We start from the raw sequence: 21,950 nt of genomic DNA, 5'->3' as shown, positions 1-21,950 counted from the left end.
CGGCTCTAAGATTATTTTGCAAATAACCCCCTAAAACACCTTAAGAGCCCCCACATTAAACACCACTGTACATGCCCTTATGGCTAGCCAGCGGCGACACATGAGGGAGCAGCGCTAGCGCTTGCGGTCGTCGGAGCCGAGCTAAAGCGAGGGCGAGGAATTCCCCTGGGAGGTTGACAGTGATCCTGTGCGATGTAGAACTTGAAACAAAATTCATATGGAGAACATATGTCTCTAGTGAGAGAAGGTTTTCGCAAAATGTACACAAGCCAAAACTGTTTGAGCCAGCGGTATTTTTTGGCTTCACCATTCTAATAGAAATAAAGAAAACGCTTTCGAGATAAAGCTATTTTTTTTAAAAAAAATACCATTTGTTACAGCCTCATAAAAAATAACGAAGCTAGAGAATTCTCAAGTTTGATGCCAAGACTGTCCACGAGCTCGATGTTGTCGTCATAGGACAGGTCGCAGCCGGCCACAGGGACACGACGGGCGTCGAAGAGCTATGGATTTGACGAGTTTTTTTATTCAAAAATCAATCTAGAAGCTATTTTTCCAAATGATTTTTAATGGCTTTCGTTCCTGCTTTGACAAAGCTAAAGCCATTTTTTTTTTTAAAAAAGTGAAAGCAGGTAAGGGGGGACTTTAGTAGCATTGGACTGAATACAACAAGATTAGGTCATTAATAACCCAATTTCCGTGTTGTACAGTGTCAATTGCAACTCTTGAACTAGATGTTGTACACTGATTTTGTACCGTACTCACGACTTATGGCCCGCTTCCTAGTGATGATGACGTCTTTATCAGTGAGTTGCACATTCTTAACTAGGCCTCCAAGTTGAACAAATTTTACCGTTTGTTGTACAATATCCAATTTCCAAAGACCTCTCGACTAGCTTTGATTCAGCAATTGAGACTTGGTGTAGAGGTTTTTGCGCCAAGCTTAGGGGTAAAGGTTAGGAGCAATGCCAATTGGTGCACGACCTATACCTGAGCTATCTGATCTGTGGTCCGGGGCAATAATCCATGTAACTCCATATAATTTCTATCTGAACCAGATTAAAATAGCTAAGTTAAAAAGAAGATAAAAGATTAGTAGTCTCGGCCCGAGGTACGAGAAACTTCTAGATCCATCCCTGATGACCATCCAATTGTGGGTCCTGTCATCCATGATTAAAGTTCAGAAGGGGCTGCACTACCGGAATACGACTCTTTGTCGAGTGCCAAATAATTTGTCGATCGTTTTTTTCGACACTCGGCAAAGAAGTTCTTTACCGAGTGTCTAACAAAAAACACTCGGCAAAGAGTTTCTTTGTCGAGTGTTTTATTTTTGACACTCGGCAAAGAGCAATGTATGCAACAACTAGATTCATATGACAAGTCCATTTTTATACCATATTCCAAATGCAATGGTTTAGAGAAATCAAGGGTTTAGGTGCCCAAATTAATAACTAGATAGAAAGTGCACATATGATGTAGACAAATTCTTGAACGCTAGGGCCCCTCACCTCACCCAGATGCCTTCAAGGCAGGAAGACCCTGGGCAGCACATCCTCGATGCCACATGACAGCCTCGAGCAGGACAATCCTAAGAGCAATGCCTCTAGGAGTGACGATCATGTGTGACTCTAACCTGATTGGTCACACAACACCTGCTAGTCAAGATAAGGATCTTGTACATCATATTTAATATGATGGATGCTATTGCAATCAAAGGACACAATTGCGGCCATGCCTGTGGCGTAGGACCTATCGTGACGAGGACATCGCTCCCGTACAAATAATGCATGGACCGACAACACGGGCACGTGCACGACAACTAAATCTTCAGGTTCGTTCTAACCTAGTCAATTGTGTTTTAGATCTTACAGATGGTGTCATGGATGTTTTGATGATTAAGAACCGTAGGGAGGACCAGCAAGGACTTGGAAAAGGCCAAGATGTCAAGGAGGAGAAGTTAGGATGTTCACAACAACAGAAAGCTAAGTCCGACTCAATTTCGTCTCCACCTCGGAGTCTAGGACCAGTCAGCAATAAAATGGACGCCCAAGATGCATCTGAACTCTGATTAGGTTGGGCTTTATATGAATGGAAAGCTAAGGAGATAAGCCTTCCAACTCAACTAGAACCAACTTAAAATTCATCCGGAGTAGGGCAAGCTCAGGACAAAGCCTCTCGAAGGCCCCTGGGGTACAGCCACATTCAATGCGCGTATCGACCCCGTGCAGGGTTGCAGGAGTACAGTGGCAACAGGATCGCGGTTTTGTCAAAAATTCACCAACCATGATTACACATGTGTCACTGTACACGAACGCCGTCTGCCAGCCCTTGACGGGACATGTAATACGACAGGGGCGTGGACCAGCCCTCGGGCACAAACTCTATCTCGCCCGATGCAGAGCTCACCTTCGAGACGACCTCCGCCTCGCCCGAGCCCAGCCTCGGCTACCTGCTCCCCCGTGAATCCTACAGAAGGCCATTCAATCAAACTGTGGCACACATCATTGAATCTCAGGATGGGCTCGGTCACGACCTCGGGCGGACTTCCACCTCGCCCGAGCCTGGTTATTCCCTCGATATCTGTGACGGAGGACGCTCGCAACATCATCAGATACAGTGGAGCTGACGCGTCCCTTAAGAAGCTTTTTCTCATACTAAGCACTGTGTCAACCACTACAAACAAAGAATAGGATAAACATCGACTTAATCACTCTATAGATTGGCTTCGTAAATCTGTTATATTCCTTGTTGTGTTCAAGGTCATGTGTCGACCGCAGACGTGCTAGCTCGCACGGGTGTATGATCCATATATCTTCCGACATCAACACCTTTTTGGTGACCCAATATACTAGTAAGATATCAACGGTGATAGATCTAAAGAGGGGTAGGATCACATCGGTCCCTTCATTCCTAAGAACATCAATCACCCGACATCGAATGAAGAGCTCATTGATGAGCTTTGTCAAAAGTTTCAAGCCAAGCTTGATGTTGTTATGAAGGATTTTTTTAGAAAGAGTTGTATTGTAAACCAATGGTACAAGGTGACCCAATTTTTGTGAGCTTAAGTTTGCTGAAATCGTTGCTTCTACATCTATATCTACATATACTACACCACCAAAGGTAAATGTTGATAAATAGGTAACTAATCCTTATCCCATTATGCCAATTAAGATATTGTATGATCCAAAAGTTGTTCCCAATAATAAGAATACAAACATTGTCGATAAGATTGTGGCACGCCTAGAGAAATTAGAGGGTAGACAAATGATTATGTTGATCTATCGATTCAAGAATCTGCTCTTGAGCAACCTCAATATGGCAATGCCATATAATTATTACGGAAAGCAAGGGCTTTATACAACAACTAACAAAACCAAATTGGCTTCTTCGACATTTGAAACTCATAAGGCCAATTTAGGTGTAGCTAGCACATCTATGCCAACCACTATTACTCCTAATCTGGATCAAAATCCATGGACCAATTTTGGAAGAACAAAAAATCAAGCTTCAACGGGGTGTTAATATGTTTCTCTCTAACCCATCGAGAACTCCAAATCAAAATCAATTGCTTAATAACATATCTCCATAGTCAATTTCAATGAAGCTTGGCTGCTTGGGGTATGATCACACAGACTAAAAAATGGGGGCCTAGGAGTGGTAAGATTAGAGACTCACAACAAAGCCCTGCTTCTGAAGTTTTTGCACAAGTTTTTCAACAATCATGATATTCCCTGGGTACACCTGATTTGGAATAACTATTACAGGGCAGACAGGCTCCCTGGTTGCTCAAAAATTGGCTCCTTTTGGTGGAAAAGCTTGCTTACTCTGGTCCAAGATTACAAGGGTCTGGCTGCCCCAACTATTGGGGATGGAAGAACCATTCTTTTCTGGGAAGATATGTGGAATAGGGGCACCCCGGCTCATCAATATCCTGAATTATTTTCCTTTGCTTGCAACAGCAAAATTACCGTCAAAGAAGCTATCCAAAAGGAACAACTTATTGAAATCTTTCAGCTACCTCTGTCGGTACAAGCATATGATCAATTTATTGAATTAAACGCAACCTGGGGCCAAATCATGGTGGCCAACACAAATGATGCTTGGAAACTCATTTGGGGAGCCGATAATTTTTCTACAAAGAAAACTTATAGACATTTGATGGGTCAGGCTCAGGTTCATCAGATCTTCATATTGCTTTGGAAAAATAAGTGTCAACCAAAACATAAGGTGTTTTTTTGGCTCTGGCTAAAGAACAGACTCAATACTAGGGATTTGCTGAAGAGGAAAAACATGAATCTAGAATCTTACACTTGCGAGAATTGCATCTGGCAAAAGGAGGAAACCCTTTATCATCTTTTTCTCAAATGTAATTTCGCAAAGGCTTGTTGGAACTCTATTGGTATAACACCCCCAAGAATTGCTAATCCTGTGGACGCTGCAGTAAATCTAATGCAGCAGCTCAACGTTCTCTTCTCTATGGAAATTGTCATTCTCATGACCTGGAGCATTTGGAAATGTCGTAATGCCTGGCTTTTTCAGGATAAGGACCCAACTGTGCAACATTGTAAAAATGAGTTTGCAAAAGAATTACATCTGGTCATGCTTAGAGCTAAAGGACGTTTTGATTCGACAATCCCCGAATGGCTTCAGCAGTGGCAGTAGATCTCGTCAATTTTCACCTTTTTTGTAATTTTGTAATTTGTAATTTACTTTTCATGTATGCTTCTAACTCTGTCGTTTTAAAATTTTAATAAAATTTCAGTAGGGCTCGCCCCTCCTGTCCTATCAAAAAAAATGAAGCTTTGCTTAATCACAAACAGGCAGCTCCTGGCCGGCCGGCCACGGCCAGCCACCAGAAAGATTGGTGGCCAGACACTGACTGACCTGTACATACATACATATCCACGATCCATCCGTGGATCTTATTCCCCCCAAACGCCGCGGGCCGCCGGGGAAAATCGCGTGCGGAAGTGTCAACGAACTGACCGTCCGATGACGTTCGCCGTCGACGAAGAAGAAGAACAAGAAGGATATCGGAAGAGCAGGTAAGAAGCGAAGTAGTGGAAGTCTGAATGGGATTAATTTCTTCTCCCTTCACTTTGTCTTCAGTATTCAGTTTTATATTGCTAATGTCTTACAAGCCAACTTGGCCCAATACGACCACCAGCCCATACTAGTTCACCCATTCAGCTCCTGAAACTCGCGGATTCGGCCTTCTAATTCTACGGCCCATTCCTTGAACGCCAGCCCCCTCTTTCTCTTTCCCGGCATTCTCGTTCTTCTGCTCTTGCTGCGTCAGTCTCCTGACAGGAAGCTTTGCTGTTAGCAGCCGCGTGAACGAGGCACGGATAAAAAAAAAAGACGACGGGATCGTGACGATCGAAGGTGTCTTGCTTCGCTTGGCTGCTGATGATTGTGATGCCCCGTCCCGTCCCGTCCTGCTCCGATGCATGCTGCGTGGTTTGTTCTGGGCAGACAGACTGCATGCATTTGCAGTTGGATCCCGGGTGCGTGCGGACTGCGGACAACAAGGCAGAGTGGCGCAACAGACAGCCGCACAGGTGTTGGACACGATCAGCTCCTCGGAGTCACTGTTCCTCTTGGGTACGTGTACGTGCCATCTATAGAAAGGATTCCGTTTGGAGTCTGGTCGCCTGCTGAGAGAATGTTAAGCGGAGCCCCATGCATGCAAGCAAAGATGGTGTGTGCACTCTACTACGTCGCCTGGGAAGGAGGACAAGAGGTACAGGGAGAGCACTGCACTGCACTGCCGAAATGGTTCTCTGTCTTCGAGTATGGGACAGCGTTTATTCGTCTGGAATTCGGCGAAAAGGAGGAGGAGGAGGTGGTGGTGGACTGCATCGGAGTCGGAGGCATATGGTTCCTCCTTTTTCCCGTCATTAGCAGGCATACTAAGCCTTTTCTCCTCTTTTTTTTTGTTCCGCTTTGCGCTCCAGCTCCACAGCTTCTTCTTTTGGATTTGCCTTTTGGCTGCCCCCCGTGCCTTTCCTCCATGGGCTGGTGCCAGTTTTGGCTCGTACATAACCAGAGCCAGAACCAGACTGTCGTTGTAGTTGCAGGGCAATGGGGCCTGCTGCACTACTGAAGAATGTTGCTCCTAAGCTAGCTAGGCTGATTCCCACAAACGAACCTGTCCTACCTTCTAGTGCAGTTTTTCATTTTTATTTTTATTCTCGCGAAGAACATTCTCTTTCACATCCTAATTACGTATTTTTTTCATATTGTTGACACCTTTTTAGAGGCGTCAATCACTTCAAAAGAACCAGCGGCGGTACTCTCTGGTCAGGCGCGGACAGTCCGCGGCACAGGGCCGGACGGTCCGCGGCCTGGCGCGAGGCGGCGGTACTTTCTGGTCAGGTGCGGACAGTCCGTGGCACAGGGCCGGACGGTCCGCGACCTGGTGCAGGAGCTCGGGTTCCCTGCCTGACGGCCGGACGGTCCGCGCCCTAGGCCCGGACGGTCCGCGCGTGCGTAGGGGCGGCGGAAGATCGCCGGCGGCACCTGGATCTCGCTCCCGGGAGGGACCCCGTCGGGGAGGAGAGATCCTAGGAGTTGTTTAGGCTCGGGCAGGCCGACCTAGACTCCTCTAATCGACGTAGAGTCGAAGAGAAGCGAGAGTTTGGAGATCGAGAGGCTAAACCTAAACTAGACTAGAACTACTCCTAGGATAAAATACGAAATATAAGTTGTATTGATTCGATTGTTGATGATCACAAATCGGCCGTAGACCTCTCTATTTATAGAGGAGGGGGCTGGACCCTTTACACAACTGATTCCGAGCTAATTCCGCGAATATAGCTAACAACCGTAGCACAAAACTCGGAACCCTAATCTGTTCTGCGCACGCGCGGACCGTCTGGCCCACAGGCGCGGACTGTCCGGACCGCGGACCATCCGGCCTCAGGGCCGGACCGTCCGCTGGCTCATTTCAGTACCAAACATATGCCCCCCTGCCTTTTGGTGGAGCTGGGCAAGCCAAAAGCATCTTAACTCGATGTGATCACATCGGTTTTCTTAAGCATCTTGCCACATACTAGGATGGTACTGCTTGAGAAAACGCTCATTCAAAGCTTTGGGTAAATCCTTGCCTTGTAATGTTTGTAGTAAATAGGCGTTACCAGATACTACATGTTTTACTTTATAAGGACCCTCCCAGCTTGGCGACCATTTTCTAAACTTTCAGTCTTTATTCCTTAGAGGTAGGATGGTCTTTCACACCAGGTCTCCTACTTGAAATGACTTTGCTTTGACCTTCTTATTATAGGCCCTGGCTACCATAATCTTGTCCTTTTCTATTGCTCCCAAAGCTATCATCCTCTTGTCGGTCACCTCATCAATATTATCCATCATTGCATCGTAATAATCAGTGAGAGTTAGATCATTTTGTCTGGCGAACCTGACAGCATTCAAACTTATTTCCACAGGCAACACTGCTTCCTGCCCATAGACAAGCTCAAAAGGAGACACTTTAGTAGCACTATGTTTAGATATTCTATGAGCCCATAAAGCTTTGGACAAAATCTTATGCCAATGCTTAGGATTATCAGATATCTTCTTTTTTATCAAGTTGATCAATGTCCTATTACTAGACTCGGCCTGTCCATTGGCCTGAGCATAGTATGGAGATGAATTAAGCAACTTAATTCTATATAATTCAGTAAATTCACGTACCTCTTTTGACATAAAATAAGTCCCTTGATCTGTAGTCAAGGTCTGGGGAATGCCGAATCTATGAATAATATGCTCAGTTATGAACTCAATTACCTCCTTGTGTGTCATGTTCTTCAGAGCAACGACTTCAGTCCATTTGGTAAAGTAGTCAGTGGCAACTAACACAAACCGATGCCCTTTTGATGATGAAGGATGAATTTCTCCAATAAAGTCTAATCCCCATCCTCTGAAAGGCCAAGGCTTGATGATAGGATGCAATTTGGCTGCAGGGACCAACTGTAGGTCGCCGAATTTTTGACACACCTGGCAACCCTTGTAGTACTTGAAACAATCAACTATCATGTTAGTCCAATAAAAACCAGACCTTCGCAACAACCATTTCATCTTTGGAGCCGATTGGTGGGTACCACAAATTCCTTCATGTACTTCGGCCATGGCCAATATAGCATCATCTGGGCCCAAGCACTTAAGCAGGACGTCGTTGACTGTTCGGCGGTAGAGTTCGTCACTCATCAAGACATACTTGAAAGCTGTTCGCCGAATGTTCTTATCTGTCCTGATATTGGGATTTCGTAAATAATTAAGTATAGGTGTCCTCCAATCACTTGCATCGGCTTCATTATCAGCCGAATCAATTAAGAGAACATTTCTGGTAACCCCGGACGGTCCGGCGTCTCGACGCGGACGGTCCACGACCTGGGGATTTGGCCCTACACCGGTTATCAGATTTTCAGTGTTGTGAAATCTCCCTCGCTTTATTTGATAACCTGATGCGTCTTGTGCCAAATTGTTAGCTCTATGATTCTCAACTCTAGAAATATGCCAAATACTGAATTCGTCAAAAAAATGAATTATACCCCAACATTTTTCAAGGTAACTATTTAGAGTACCATCAAAACATTGATATTCTTCTAACACTTGTTGGACAACCAGCTGAGAATCACCAAATACCTTCACATGTTTTACTCCCATACCATTTAAAAGTTCCAAGCCGAATAGGAGGGCCTCATATTCAGCTTGATTATTAGTGCAATAAGTTTTCAATCGGCTAGAGAAGTCAAAGGAGACATTACTTGGTGAAACAAGTACGATGCCAATTCCTTGCCCTTCATCGCAAACCGATCCATCAAAATATAAAGTCCAAGGAGTAATAGTGAGGTATGACATGTCTAGTTTATGAATATCATTCATCCGATGTTCTACAATGAAATCCGCTACGACTTGGCCTTTCATAGATTTCAATGGTTCATAGGTCAAGTCATATTCTATGAGTGCATAAGCCCACTTACCAATTCTACCACTCATGATTGGGTTATGCAAGATGTATTTGATCACATCGGCTTGACCAGAAACAGTGCAATGACTAGACAGTAAATAACATCTACATTTGGTGCATGCATAAAACAAGCATAAGCATAACTTCTCAATAAAAGTGTACCTTGTTTCAGCATCCACCAACCTTCGGCTTAGATATGTCACCACATGCTCCTTCCCCTCAGTTTCTTGTGTCAGAACAGCCCCAATGACCTTATCTTCAGCTGCAATGTATAATCGGAATGGTATTCCTGCTCGTGGTGCTTTTAATACGGGAGCCGAAGATAAGTATTTTTTGATGAGATCAAATGCTTCTTGCTGTTCTGCCCCCAAGCGAATTCGGCATCATTCTTAAGCCGAAGAATAGGGGTGAACACATCAATCTTCCCGGCTAGGTTAGAAATAAACCTTCGTAAATAATTCACCTTGCCGAGAAACTTCTGTACTTCGACCTTACAAGTCGGAGGTCCCACATTCCGAATAGACTTGATTCGGTCAGGGTCTATTTCTATACCATGTTCATGGATGACAAATCCTAAAAACTTACCAGCCGACACTCCAAAAGCACATTTACGTGGGTTCATTTTCAAACCATATTGACACATTTTATCAAAGGCTTTGCGCAAATCAGCTATATGAGGACCAAACTCAGCCGATTTGACTACAATATCATCAATGTAGACTTCCACAATGTTTCCTAACAACTCATGGAAGATCAGATTCATAGCCCTCTGATAAGTAGCACCAGCATTTTTAAGACCGAATGTCATGACAACCCATTCAAATAAACCAATGAAGCCTGGACATATAAAGGCCGTTTTAGACGCATCCTCTTCCGGCATTACCATCAAGAAAGCTAATAATTCTATTTCCTGATGCATTATTGATTAATGTGTCGGCTATGGGCATAGGATATTCATCTTTAAGAGTTGCTCTATTTAAATTGCGAAAATCAATGCATACCCTAAGCTTACCTGACTCCTTCTCTACCGGCACAATATTGAAGACCCACTCTGCGTATCTGCAAGGTCTAATAAAATTAGCTTCTAGCAGCCGGTGGATTTCGTCCTTGATTCGCGGGAGAAGATCTGGACGAAAGGTTCTAGCATTCTGCTTGAAAGGTCTGAAACCGGACTTAATAGGCAGCCGATATTCGACGATCTCTCGGCTTAGTCCAGGCATCTCAGTGTAATTCCAAGCAAAACAATCTGAATATTCCTTCAATAGACCGATCATCTCATTTCTAGGATCGGTCTCCAGGGTCTTGTTTACAAAAGTCGGCCTTGGAGTGTTACCATCTCCTATGTCAATCTCCTCCAAAGGATCAGCTGATGTAAATCCCTGTCCTAGTTTATCAAGATCTCTGAATTCCTCTATCATGTCCCCCACAGAGGAATCAGATGATATTTGTGTGATGGCGGACTTTCCGGTCTCGGGGACCGGATCATCCGTAATACTGTCTTTTCGCTGCGGTAGATGTTCGGTCTTAAAGTCCGAACTGTTTTGTGAAAGACCAGACCATCCGGCTTTGAGAGCCGAACTGTCCGTGATCAAAGACTCATGAACTTTGTGTATATTCATCATTTAAACTTTATTTAGGATTTAGCCGATTCTCCATCGGCTCTAGCATTACAGGAATGAAACCTTTCTTATCTATACTTATGAACTGATAGTCAGAAAAATCTACTCCTGTGAGACATGTAGCAGTCTCATAAGTCCAGGGTACAGGGGCATCGGCCACAGCGATGCAGGCCGATACATCAGCATGTACTTGTTCTACATCATCGCCTACCCATTGTATTAGCATTTGATGTAATATAGAAGGTATACATTGATTGGCATGAATCCAATCTCTGCCTAGAATTAAACTGTAATTTCCTTCTACATCAGTGACGAAGAATGCAACAGCAAGGGTCTTAGTCCCGATGGTTAATTCAACGGATGTGACTCCCCTGGCTTTAATCGAACTATCCCCAACACCGCTGAGGGTCATGTTGGTCTTGACAAGTTCGTCATCTTGTTTACCTAATTTTCTGTATAATGAATAAGGCATTAGATTTACAGCCGCCCCTCCATCTACCAACATCTTAGCAATCGGTATTCCATCAATGTGACCGCGCACGAAGAGCGGCTTTAAATGATTTACCGATTCTTTTGGTTTAGTAAAGGCGGCTTCTTTAGGACCAAACTCAAACTGGGCAACAACAGGTTCATCGTCGCCGATAATAGTACAATCGGCAGAAAATGTAATAACATTTACATCCATACCTGGGCGTTCTGGAGAAGCCTCATAGTCGACCAAGTCCTCTCCCAGCAGGTCGTCTTCTTCCATTGATGTTGGCGTGTCGTTGGAGGCTTCCTGGTGTGGTGCGGACGGTCCGGACTCTGGGGGCGGACGGTCCGCGCCTGGTGCAGATTGCCCAGTCTTGCTGGCCAGGCTACCCGCCATACCTGCAGGGTGTTGTACAAGTGTTGTTTCATTTTCTGCTTTTGTGGCCGTTTATTTTTCCTCAACGGCCTTTGGTCTCCATTTCTTTTGCGGTGGCGGGTACTGTGGATGTGTGTTATTGAATATCTTTTTCGCCTCCTTTTCCTGGCTCTCCTTCGCTCTTAGGCGCTGTAATTTCCGCTTTTGGGACCGTGTCAATCCCACTGGGCACCATCGAGGCATGGAGTATTTTGGATCGGCTGTTTTGATGGTAACCGTATCTTCTTTTTTGGTTGTGTTGGCTGACTCACCAAAAATCATCGGCCCTTTATTATCTTCCTGTATGATAACGTCTGTAGTACCTATTTTGATGATGTCCTTCTTTGTTGTCCTTTCGGTTGCTGTAGGTACATGCCCCCCTGCCGGATTGATCGGCCTTGGAGGCCGAGTAGTCCGGCAATCCTGTTGGGTCTGTGCCTGGTGACCGGATTGAGCGGTGCTCAATCGGTCTTGTACTGGTGGTGTCAACCTGTCAAAAACAGATGTTTGGGGTGCCCCCCAGGCGAGGTACTGTGGCATCCCAAATGGATATGGTGGCATGCCCCACATTTGATTTGGGACATATGGTGGAGGTAAATATGTGTATGGATATGGCATAGGCGGATAAGGGGGTGGAGGTGCCCATGTTGGTATGTTAGGTCTCAATTGTACAGTATGACCTTTCATTTCTTTCGATTGGTGAGGTGGTCCAATCGGCCTGACCTGACGTTGCTCATGAATGGGTGAGCGGGGTCGCTTTACTGGCCGGTCACTGGGGCCGACCTTCTTTTTTACGTATTTAGACAATAATTGATCGAAAGTTGGGCCGGCTTTGACCAACCGACCAGCTGTCTTGAATATATTTGTTTTCCACGTACCTATCTCTGGCCGTCGTGGCTTGAAAGTACGTGGCCGTTGCGAGTCTTGAGCACGGCCGGACCGTCCGTTGGAGTTCTCCGGACCGTCCGGCGGGGTCCCGGACCGTCCGTGCCTATGTGCCGGACCGCCCGGGATGCGCAGCACGGGTTCCTGCATCTGTCTCCCTGTCTGCGCTTGCCCCCCAGTGCTAGAGGCTGTTATGGTCACTTTTAGGGTCTCCCCTCCATCGGGAGTCTTCTCGGCCACTACTTTCCTGCAAGAAACTTTACAATCCTCATCGGCCTTTTTAGAATTGTCGATGATTGTCTCTTTGCCTTTGCCTTTATCGGTTGTATTTGGCCGAACCAGGAGTTTCTTGCCCTCGAAGTCGATCATGTTCATTGGAAAGGGCTCTGTATCCACCTGCATTTCCTGAAATTTCAATCGTCCCTCATTAATGGCCGATTGAATCTGTCGACGGAATACATTACAATCATTAGTGGCATGAGAAAATGAGTTATGCCACTTGCAGTATGCCCGACGTTTTAACTCGTCGGCGGATGGAACAGTGTGATTTATTTTAATGTTGCCATTTTTGAGTAATTCATCAAATATTTTATCACACTTACCAACATTAAACGTAAACTTAACCTCCTCTTGCCGTTTCTTTTGAACCGACTGTAAGGAGGAACAAGTTGAAGATTTGGCCTGTTTTGGCCAAACCATTTCAGCAGCATATACTTTTGCTGATTCGTCATCTGAGCTACTTTGGTCACATTCTACTATATGTACGTTGTGACAAATTGTTTTAGCAGTTTCTTTGCTTCGGCTTTCACAAGCCGAAGCTCTCTGGTGTAACTGTGCTAGTGTAAAAAATTGGATGCCTTCTAATCTTTCTTTTAAATAATATCGTAGACCATTAAAGGCTAATCCTGCTAGCTGTTTTTCTGCTAAATGAATTTGGAAGCATCAATTTCTTGTATCTCGGAATCTCCGGATGTAATCATTAACCAATTCATCTTTTGCTTGTCGCAATGACACTAAATCTACCAAATCCAACTCATAGTCACCGGAGAAAAATGATCATGAAATTTTTGTTCTAAATCCCCCCATGATGAAATGGAATTAGGAGGTAAAGTGGTGTACCATGCAAACGCAGTTCCTGTTAAAGATAATGAAAATAAACGTACGCGAAATGCCTCTGTGTCGGCCAACTCTCCTAATTGTGCTAAAAAATGGCCTATGTGTTCACGTGTGTTCTTTCCTTGATCACCCGAAAATTTTGTGAATTCGGGTATCCTGGTTCCCTGTGGGTATGGGTGGTGATCAAATCGGCTGTCATAAGGTTTCCGATATGATTGCCCCCCAGAGACCATGCTTACTCCGAGCTTATCTCAGAACGCCCCGGCTATTTCTTCCCTTACTATATCAATGGCAGCCGGTGCGAGACCACCGGCTCTCTGGTCAAACATAGGTGGGGTTGGCTGGATATTAGCATGTTGTCTTTCCCCCCATTGGTTTGAGCTACGTTGTGCATTGCCATTTGCCCTATATGGTTCATATGTTTGATCGTTCCTTTCCGGCCTTCTAGGTGGGGCCAAAAAGTTTTCCTGGGCTCTAGATCTCGAATTAATGGGTTGATGCATTGCATAGCGCGATGGGAAATGTTGCTGGGACGGGTGAGGATTCAGGTAACAATCCTCCTCAAAAAGGTCATGCGCGGACTGTCCGGACATTGGCCCGGACCGTCCGTGATTATACGCGGACCGTCCGTCGTTGTATGCGGATCGTCCGACTGGGTAGTTTAGATTTTGTGCCGTGTGTGGTGGCTCGGGCGCATATCTAGGTAACTCATTAAAAATAGGCCCGACTGTTGCTGGCCCGGACGGTCCGCGCTCACGTGCGGACGGTCCGGGCATGTGCAGATCGGCTGATTTGCTGCCGATTTGCGGTTGCTCAGGGTATATGTCCATTGGCATCCCATAAAGGGGTTGTGACTGGTCGTGACAACCTGTAGCCGATGTATTACACGTGTTACCCCCTAACTCAATGTAATATCCCAAAAAAATGTTGACCAAAAGTTGATCTTCGGTGCGTGGATGTGGGAAAGGGTTGTGGGCCGTTGGATGCAAAGGCAGAAGTCATCTGGGGCGTCGGTTCTTTTCTCCCACAAAACCCTAGGGGGCCACCCCTTTTCCCTCCACCCCCCCTCTCTTGGCCGCCACCCTCCCCCATTTTTCCCTTGGTTGGCCGTCCCCTCTCCTCCCATGGCAGCCGCCCACCATTTCTTCCTCCTCCATAGATCTTCCCCTCCCCCACGCAGCAAGGATCGAGAAGAGGAGGAGCAAGATGGATTGAAGAGGAAGAGAGGATCAAGGAGATGTTCTACCCCCCCATCTATTGCAGATTTTCTTGGGGAAACTCTAGGTAAGGATGGGATCCTTGTTCCTCCATATAATTATGTGTTTTTGGAGGTTGTGGATCATGTGGATTGAAGAATTAGAGTTGGATTAGATGTGGGGTTAGGTTTTGATCTCGAATTTAATTTCTGCAGAATGGCAGATTCGATAGTTTCTGTTCATGCCAGTTTTCCGTGATCTTAGTGGCCTCAAAAAAATAAAAAGTTTATATATGAGTCGTAGATAATTTGTAGATCTTTCCGTGGCCGCGAAGAACACCTCAATCGGACATCAGAACAGAAAGTTATGGCAGTTTGATTATAGCAGTTTTTCAGTCTCATAATTCTGTGCAGAATCTGTTCTCTTAAGAGTTAGGCAATTTTATCAACAGAATTAAACTGTGAGTTGGTAAAAGAAGTTGTAGATAATTTCATAAGCTTTCCAGATTGTTAAAGAGTGCATTCATATGATTTGTGAAACTCCAGTTATGTTTGTTTTACTGTAGCTGTTCCTGTTAACCTGACAAAAATGAGTGGGTCTGTTCACTGGTGGGTTTCATCTAGTAAATGGTCGAATTGGCTCTTCCAACTATGGAGACTTTTGTAGAGGGATAAAAGTTCTTACTTCCAGCAGAATTTCATAATTTTTGGTTCAGTAGTTTGGGAGATATCGAATTTTAAAGTTAACCATACTGCTGTCTAAAACAGATGCAGTCAGTTATCTTGTCAGATGTTTTAGAACTTGTAGATGGCAGAATTTAATTATCTTTTGAATACTGAAGTTGTAGAGTATTTTGTGTAGATACTCCTAGAGTATTTGTTTGATATCACCGCTGTTTTAATTTTAAAGATACAAAATTAACAAACAGCGTTGCTGCTGTATGGCATGTGGTTCAGGGTGGGAGTCTTTCCACTGGGTCTTGGTTTCAAGTGCAGGGGTGTTTTGTTGATTGATGGCAAATATTTGTGAAATATTTGTACTAAGTTTTATGCCCGCTAGCAGGTGGCTACACTCCAGATCATGCCTAGTATATTTCTTCTTCTTCGATGAAGGCAAGTGAATGTAGCAGTGGTTGCTTCCGTTCTGACCTGTTATTTCTATTGCCTACACTCTAATATTCAAAAGTATTGGATTCTTTCATAATTGAACTCTATGGTGATGCTTTACTTGCTTGCATTATACTGATGCTCAATCATATATTGATGATGATTATGATTCGAATATGACTCGTGAGATTAATTCACACCCCTGAAGGTAAATGAAGTATTATCTGAGGTTGTATTGTATCTGAAGGTAAATGAAGTATTATTTGAGGTTGTATTGTATGTGAAGGAAGTGAAATATATTTATAAATGTAGCATGCCAAATACATTGCATGATTCACTTGCATCTGAAGTTTTGTCGTGACCTATGGTCCGACCGTACCGGTACAACTTAGCATCGTACGTTGCCCGAGGAGGGGTACGATGCGGCTTCATACCCTTAGAGGTATGAAGGCAGAGGACATATGCATTGCATTCATATGCATTCATTGAAGTGGTATTTGCAGATGGTGTGGTTTTATACTCTAAGAGGTATGAAGGCAGAGGACTTACACATTGCATTACTATGCATACATTAAAGTGATATTTGCAGGTATTGTTGATGCAGGAAAGTGTTATACAACCTATTGTGGTTATTCGAGGAAATGAGATGGCATTAGTTATTTTGGGACTATTGAGTTCTATATCTACAAGTATTTCTGATCTCAATTGTGATCCCTTTAAAATGTTGATTAATTCAATTTTTTGGTTTAAATATCTCGTCGAAACAATTCACTTGCTGAGATGTTTCATCTCACTCTTGCATTACAAAATGCAGGTACTTGATTCATGTTGGGAATGAGGGGAGTAACAGCACGTCCACCTTCACTCTCATAATAACGCTGCCCAGGCACAACCATGATTTAATTAGAAACTTCTTGTCAAAGGATGTTTGTCTTTAACTAGTCATGCACACTAGTTAATTCAATTCATGTCGTTATGGTTATCTTCCCATTGCTAGCCGATTATTAATGTCTAGTATGTTTTCTTATCATGATATCTGCTTATACTCTGTTGCTTCCACGTTTATGCAAATTTTCAAAGAGATGCTGTCAAAATTTTATATATGAATGTTAGTTGTGTAGTTTAGTAGCATTTCAGGATGTTTGTGGATCCTGGGGTGTTACACTCAACCTCGTGCGAAGGAAAATTTACGATATTAGATTTATCAAATGCACGTACTAGTCTCTTAAAATCGCTTTGCATACCCCCTATGATGTTCTGCATTTGTTCACGTTGCTCTTCTACATAATTTCTAAGAGATTGTAGCTCGTTGGTATTACTTACATTGGGGATATCTGGTGTGGGTTGGAGCGAAGCCGGATCTGTCGCCCGATGTCGGACGACCTTGTTGTTCCTGTCCACTTTGAAGTCGGCCAAGAATTTTGCTTTTGCCTCCTAGATCATACGCTCCTTGTGCTCCTCGAATTGGAGCTGTTCGTCAGCCGGCAAGGTCGCCCAAGTCGGCTCTATGATGTTGCTTGGGGAAATATCAGAGCTATCTCTTGAACCGGCCATTGAGGGCCGATTTGATGCGTCTATATTTGTTGTCCCCAGCGGAGTCGCCAAAAAGTATGTTGACATCTTTTTGGAGGCGCCAATCACTTCAAAAGAACCAGCGGCGGTGCTCTCTGGTCAGGCGCGGACAGTCCGTGGCACAGGGCCGGACGGTCCGCGACCTGGCGCGAGGCGACGGTACTTTCTGGTCAGGTGCGGACGGTCCGTGGCATAGGGCCGGACGGTCCGTGGCATAGGGCCGGACGGTCCGCGACCTGGTGCAGGAGCTCGGGTTCCCTGCCTGACGGCCGGACGGTCCGCGCGTGCGCAGGGGCGGCGGAAGATCGCCGACGGCACCTGGATCTCGCTCCCGGGAGGGACCCCGTCGGGGAGGAGAGATCCTAGGAGTTGTCTAGGCTCGGGCAGGCCGACCTAGACTCCTCTAATCGACGTAGAGTCGAAGAGAAGCGAGAGTTTGGAGATCGAGAGGCTAAACCTAAACTAGACTAGAACTACTCTTAGGATAAAATGCGAAATAGAAGTTGTATTGATTCGATTGTTGATGATCACAAATCGGCCGTAGACCTCTCTATTTATAGAGGAGGGGGGCTGGACCCTTTACACAACTGATTCCGAGCTAATTCCGCGAATATAGCTAACAACCGTAGCACAAAACTTAGAACCCTAATCTGTTCTGCGCACGCGCGGACCGTCCGGCCCACAGGCACGGACTGTCCGGACCGCGGACCGTCCAGCCTCAGGGTCGGACCGTCCGCTGGCTCATTTCAGTACCAAACACATATCATGTGTGCAATCGGGGCTGGGCTCTGTTCCGGATAGGAGGACCAGGTGCTCTTCATGGCCTGTGTATCATTTAATGTGTGATTGGTTGGTTGGCTGGCTGCCTACAAGCCCGCAGTGTCCCATTAACTTTGCGCAGCGTCTATTTGGTTAACCGGAGAGGAGGGTGGCAGCCTGCACCCACACATACAACCTAGGCATTTTTTTCGCTTGATTGCCTGCATGCACGGAAACACACCTATCCTGCGTAGCCAGCGGTCCGGGCTAGCTCGAGACAGGCGCTAGACGCTCAGTCAACCAATCACGCAGTTACTGAATACTGATGGCCGCCCATGTCAGTAGTACTACGAAGCATGCTCTTGTTTCCAAAAAAAAAAGCTTCGCAAAAACCATTCCTGCTGCTATGCTGTTTCGAGTTGCTACTTGCTAGTTGTCACCATCCACTTACTAGTCTGATGGACGTTGCTCTCTCCCTCCCGTCCGTCCCCGAAAGCCGTCACTTAGCCCTTACGCGATATCTCCCATTCTCCCGTTTGTCGTTGGTTGCCATCGTCCCTTGCAGCTCTCTCTCTCTCTCTCTATATATATATATATTCCCTTCCAATTAGCGCTGCAAAGCTATGGTTTTGTAGTCGATGTACGTGATCAAGACTACGGACTAGGGAAACACACAATGATGTTCCCTCTCCTCACCTTTTCGTTACTTTCTGCAACGGTAATCAGTTCTGTTTGGTCGCCCAAGGCGACGGCTTTTGGGGGACGATGCCAGCATTCAGAATCATTCAATCATTCTTGTCTGCCTCTATCTATTTCAATTTCCAGTACTGTCTATAAAACTTTACCACCATTAACCGTGAATAGAATCAATATCAATATCTCAATAGAAGAGGGTCAAAATTCTTAAACAAAAAAGAATCATACGAGTAAGCGGAGCAAGCTCATGAACACATGCCTGAAGCCTGATACATTTGTTTTGTCTTTATTTACGGAGTTACGGACGTTAGAGCAGCACCGGCTGCTGCAAACAAACAGAGCACTCGTTGAAAGCATGCATGCAAATATGGAATGGATCATCGGCAATGGCGCGTTCATGAGGAGGTTGCGAATTGCGATGCACCCTTGGTCCCTTCCCAAACGAAAAGCGACGGGCTGAGCTGGCCGCTGCACCGGCGCATGTGCATCATCAGCTCCTCCTTGCTGCTGTGCCGCCTCGCCGTCATGAGGAGTTTGTTCTCGCCGCACGTGGCGCCGGGGACGGCGGCGTCGTCGCCATTGCTCGGCGGCGCGGCGGTCGCGCTCAGCGCTGAGGCCGCTGCCAGCAGGGCCGCGACCGCTGTGGTGGTGGACCCAGTGGCGCGCCTCGGGGGCTTCACCGGCGCCACCGGGTGCTGTGCGGCTGGGGCGCCGCCGTCGATCTCGCAGGAGGAGGTGATGACCGGCTCGGCGCCCACGAACTTGTTGATGACGAGCGCGGAGCGGTGCACTCGCGGGCCGCTCCCGCTGCGCGCCTGCCGCTGCGGCTGCGCGCTCACCTTGACCTCCAAGACTGTCCCCCTGTCCACGACCTCGACCTCGTCCTCCTCGTCTTCCTCGTCGGCCTGCTGCTCGGTCTCCGGCTGGTCGCCGCTCCTCCTGTCCAGCTCGTCCAAGGCAGGGGCGACCGTGTCCGCGAACGACAGGAGTAGGCGGCCGTCGCGGCGCTGCGCGCGGAGCAGGGTGGACGACGCCACCGGGACGACCTTGACGAGCAGGCGCCCGTCCTGGCGCTCCTGCCTCATCTCCATGGTGGTGGGCTCCACCCTGCGCCGCGCCAGCGACGGCAGCGGCGGCGGGAACGACCTGGGCGGGGCCGCGTGCGGGGCCACCTCCTCCTCCTCCTCCTCCCCGCGCTCGTCGTCGCCGCAGCCCGTGCACGAGCGGTCGGTGGCGGAGTCGTCGGCGTCGGAGAAGCCGTCCGAGCCTGTCTCCGAGCCGAGGCTCTCGGTGCAGGTCTCCAGGCTCTTCTGCGTCAGCAGACCGGACGAGCGGCGTGCGAGCGGGTGCACGTACGGCGCCGGCGCCTGCGCCTGCCTTGGCGCGGCAGGCGGCGGCTTCTGCGCCTGAATCATGCTCCATATGTTGTCCCTGTCCGGCCGGTCGACGTCGCCGCCGTGGCCCGTCTCCTTCAGCATGACGGTAGCCTTCTCGGCGCCAGCAGCGGCGGCCTTGCCGTTGCCGCCATCGCCAGCGCCATGCTCAACGGACTGCTGGCACGGGAGGAGCTGCTGCTCGGTGGTCTCCAACACTGTCAGTGCCATGTCTCCCCTGTTTGTCCTCGGCAAGTGACACTAGCCTATAGCAAAGCTACCTGTCTCAGAAAGTGCTGCAGGTCACGACCAAAAAAAAAAACGGCACGACGAGTGACGGCGCTATAGCTTCTTACGTTGGCGCAGCTAGCGCGTGTGTTTATTTAAATCTTGTGTAGGCCAGGAGGAGGCAGAGCACGCGGCCGCGTTATATAACCGGAAGGGGAGGCTGCGGCTTGCGGCGGAGAGTGGAGTGGAGGGATAAGCTTTGGAGACTCTAACGCGCGTCTGGTTTTGGACTGCTTTGTTTTCGCTCGTTTTTGAATTTGGATGGTGTCTCGGATGGGTTTCTCTGTCTATCTATGGCGCTCTCCCGCAGACTTCTGCTTTGGCTGGGCGCTATGGCTAATCGGAGAAGAAGGGGAGGTGGGAGACTTCCGGCGCTTCAGCTACGGAACGGGCAGGGTCGGGGTACTTGTAGGGCGCCGAGGGGCTGCTCTGTGTCAGCATAGCTGCAAGGCACATTCAGAGGAACAGAGCACCAAGTCTGAAGCCGGAGGAGAAGAAAGGGGCCGCCGTGCACGCAGGCCGAATCCCAGGGTTATGGGCCGCGACTGGATTAATTAATGGGCCGGAGGCCATGTAATGAGATACTTAAACAGCTTGTCCGCTGAGAGGAAGGTCGTCGAAAATGATGAACCCTAATACTACTGTTCTTCTTCTCCTCCATCTCACCTTCTCTAGTTCCTGAGACTTGTGGCGGCTGTTCTGTTGTCTGGGTCGCTAACAAATTGGTATCGGAGACACCGGTCTCTGGGCTGGAGAAATCCTACTTCACGCGCCGCGCCAAGCATTTGGGAGCCATGGAGCCGAACCTCAAGCTCGCCATCGACGAGCAGTCCAAGCTACTCCGCGACATCAGCGAGCGCCTAGCGGCGCAGGATGCGCGCTGGCGGTCGTTGGACGCGTCGGTCACTCGGAACACCGCGTCGATCCAGCAATTGGAGACGACCGTGTCCAATTCCGTGGCTGCTACCCTGCGGACGGAGATCGATTCCCACGTCGCCGCGACCGTCGAGCGGCTCGATGCGGTGGAGGCGGCGACCGTGTCCCGGGTGGGGGCGTTGGAGTCCGCCACTGCGGCGTTCGATTCCTGGCGCCCATACATGGAAGCATCGGTGGACGACCTCAAGTACACCATGAATCTGGTGCGGCAGGACCTCGCCAAGCAACGCGCTCCACCACCTCCGTCCCCGACACCTTCGTTCCTCCACGCGACCGGCGTGCTGGGTTCCTACCCGTCGCCCGGGGCACCGCGTCCACCACCTACCTCTGGCAAGGCCGACGGCCCAATGGGGCACCGCGTCGAACACCAACGTCGGGAGTCTGGCTTTGGGCGTGTCTATGCCCAAACCCACCTCCCGCACAACGGTACGCCCGAATTTCTGTTTCATTCCCCATTTCAGCACATCGATCCAACTTCTGTTAGCAGTGGTCAGCGATCTCATGGGTTTCATCCTAGTTCAGAGTTGGGTCAGCTGCCCCGTGTGTCCTT

At 47.5% G+C, this 21,950-nt stretch overlaps 1 protein-coding gene across 1 annotated transcript; it reads right to left on the bottom strand.

The window, feature by feature from the left end:
• Positions 1-18,964: 18,964 nt before the first annotated feature.
• On the bottom strand, positions 18,965-21,038 carry LOC103639336 (protein FANTASTIC FOUR 4). Its single transcript, XM_008662095.2, has 2 exons — positions 20,533-21,038; positions 18,965-20,457 (listed from the first exon to the last, which is right to left on the bottom strand). The coding sequence occupies exon 2, from the start codon at positions 20,405-20,407 to the stop codon at positions 19,199-19,201; it is 1,209 nt and encodes a 402-aa protein (XP_008660317.1). The 5' UTR covers positions 20,408-20,457; positions 20,533-21,038; the 3' UTR covers positions 18,965-19,198.
• Positions 21,039-21,950: the final 912 nt, after the last annotated feature.

This window comes from Zea mays, chromosome 9 (genome assembly GCF_902167145.1).
Source record: "Zea mays cultivar B73 chromosome 9, Zm-B73-REFERENCE-NAM-5.0, whole genome shotgun sequence".
Lineage (NCBI taxonomy): Eukaryota > Viridiplantae > Streptophyta > Magnoliopsida > Poales > Poaceae > Zea > Zea mays.
Note: the sequence above shows the minus strand (reverse complement) of the source record. Positions and strands in the feature narration are given on the sequence as shown.

What these genes read in the sequence shown, in the direction of transcription:
- LOC103639336 (XM_008662095.2), bottom strand. Translation starts at nt 20,407, where the DNA reads ATGGCACTGACAGTGTTGGAGACCACCGAGCAGCAGCTCCTCCCGTGC.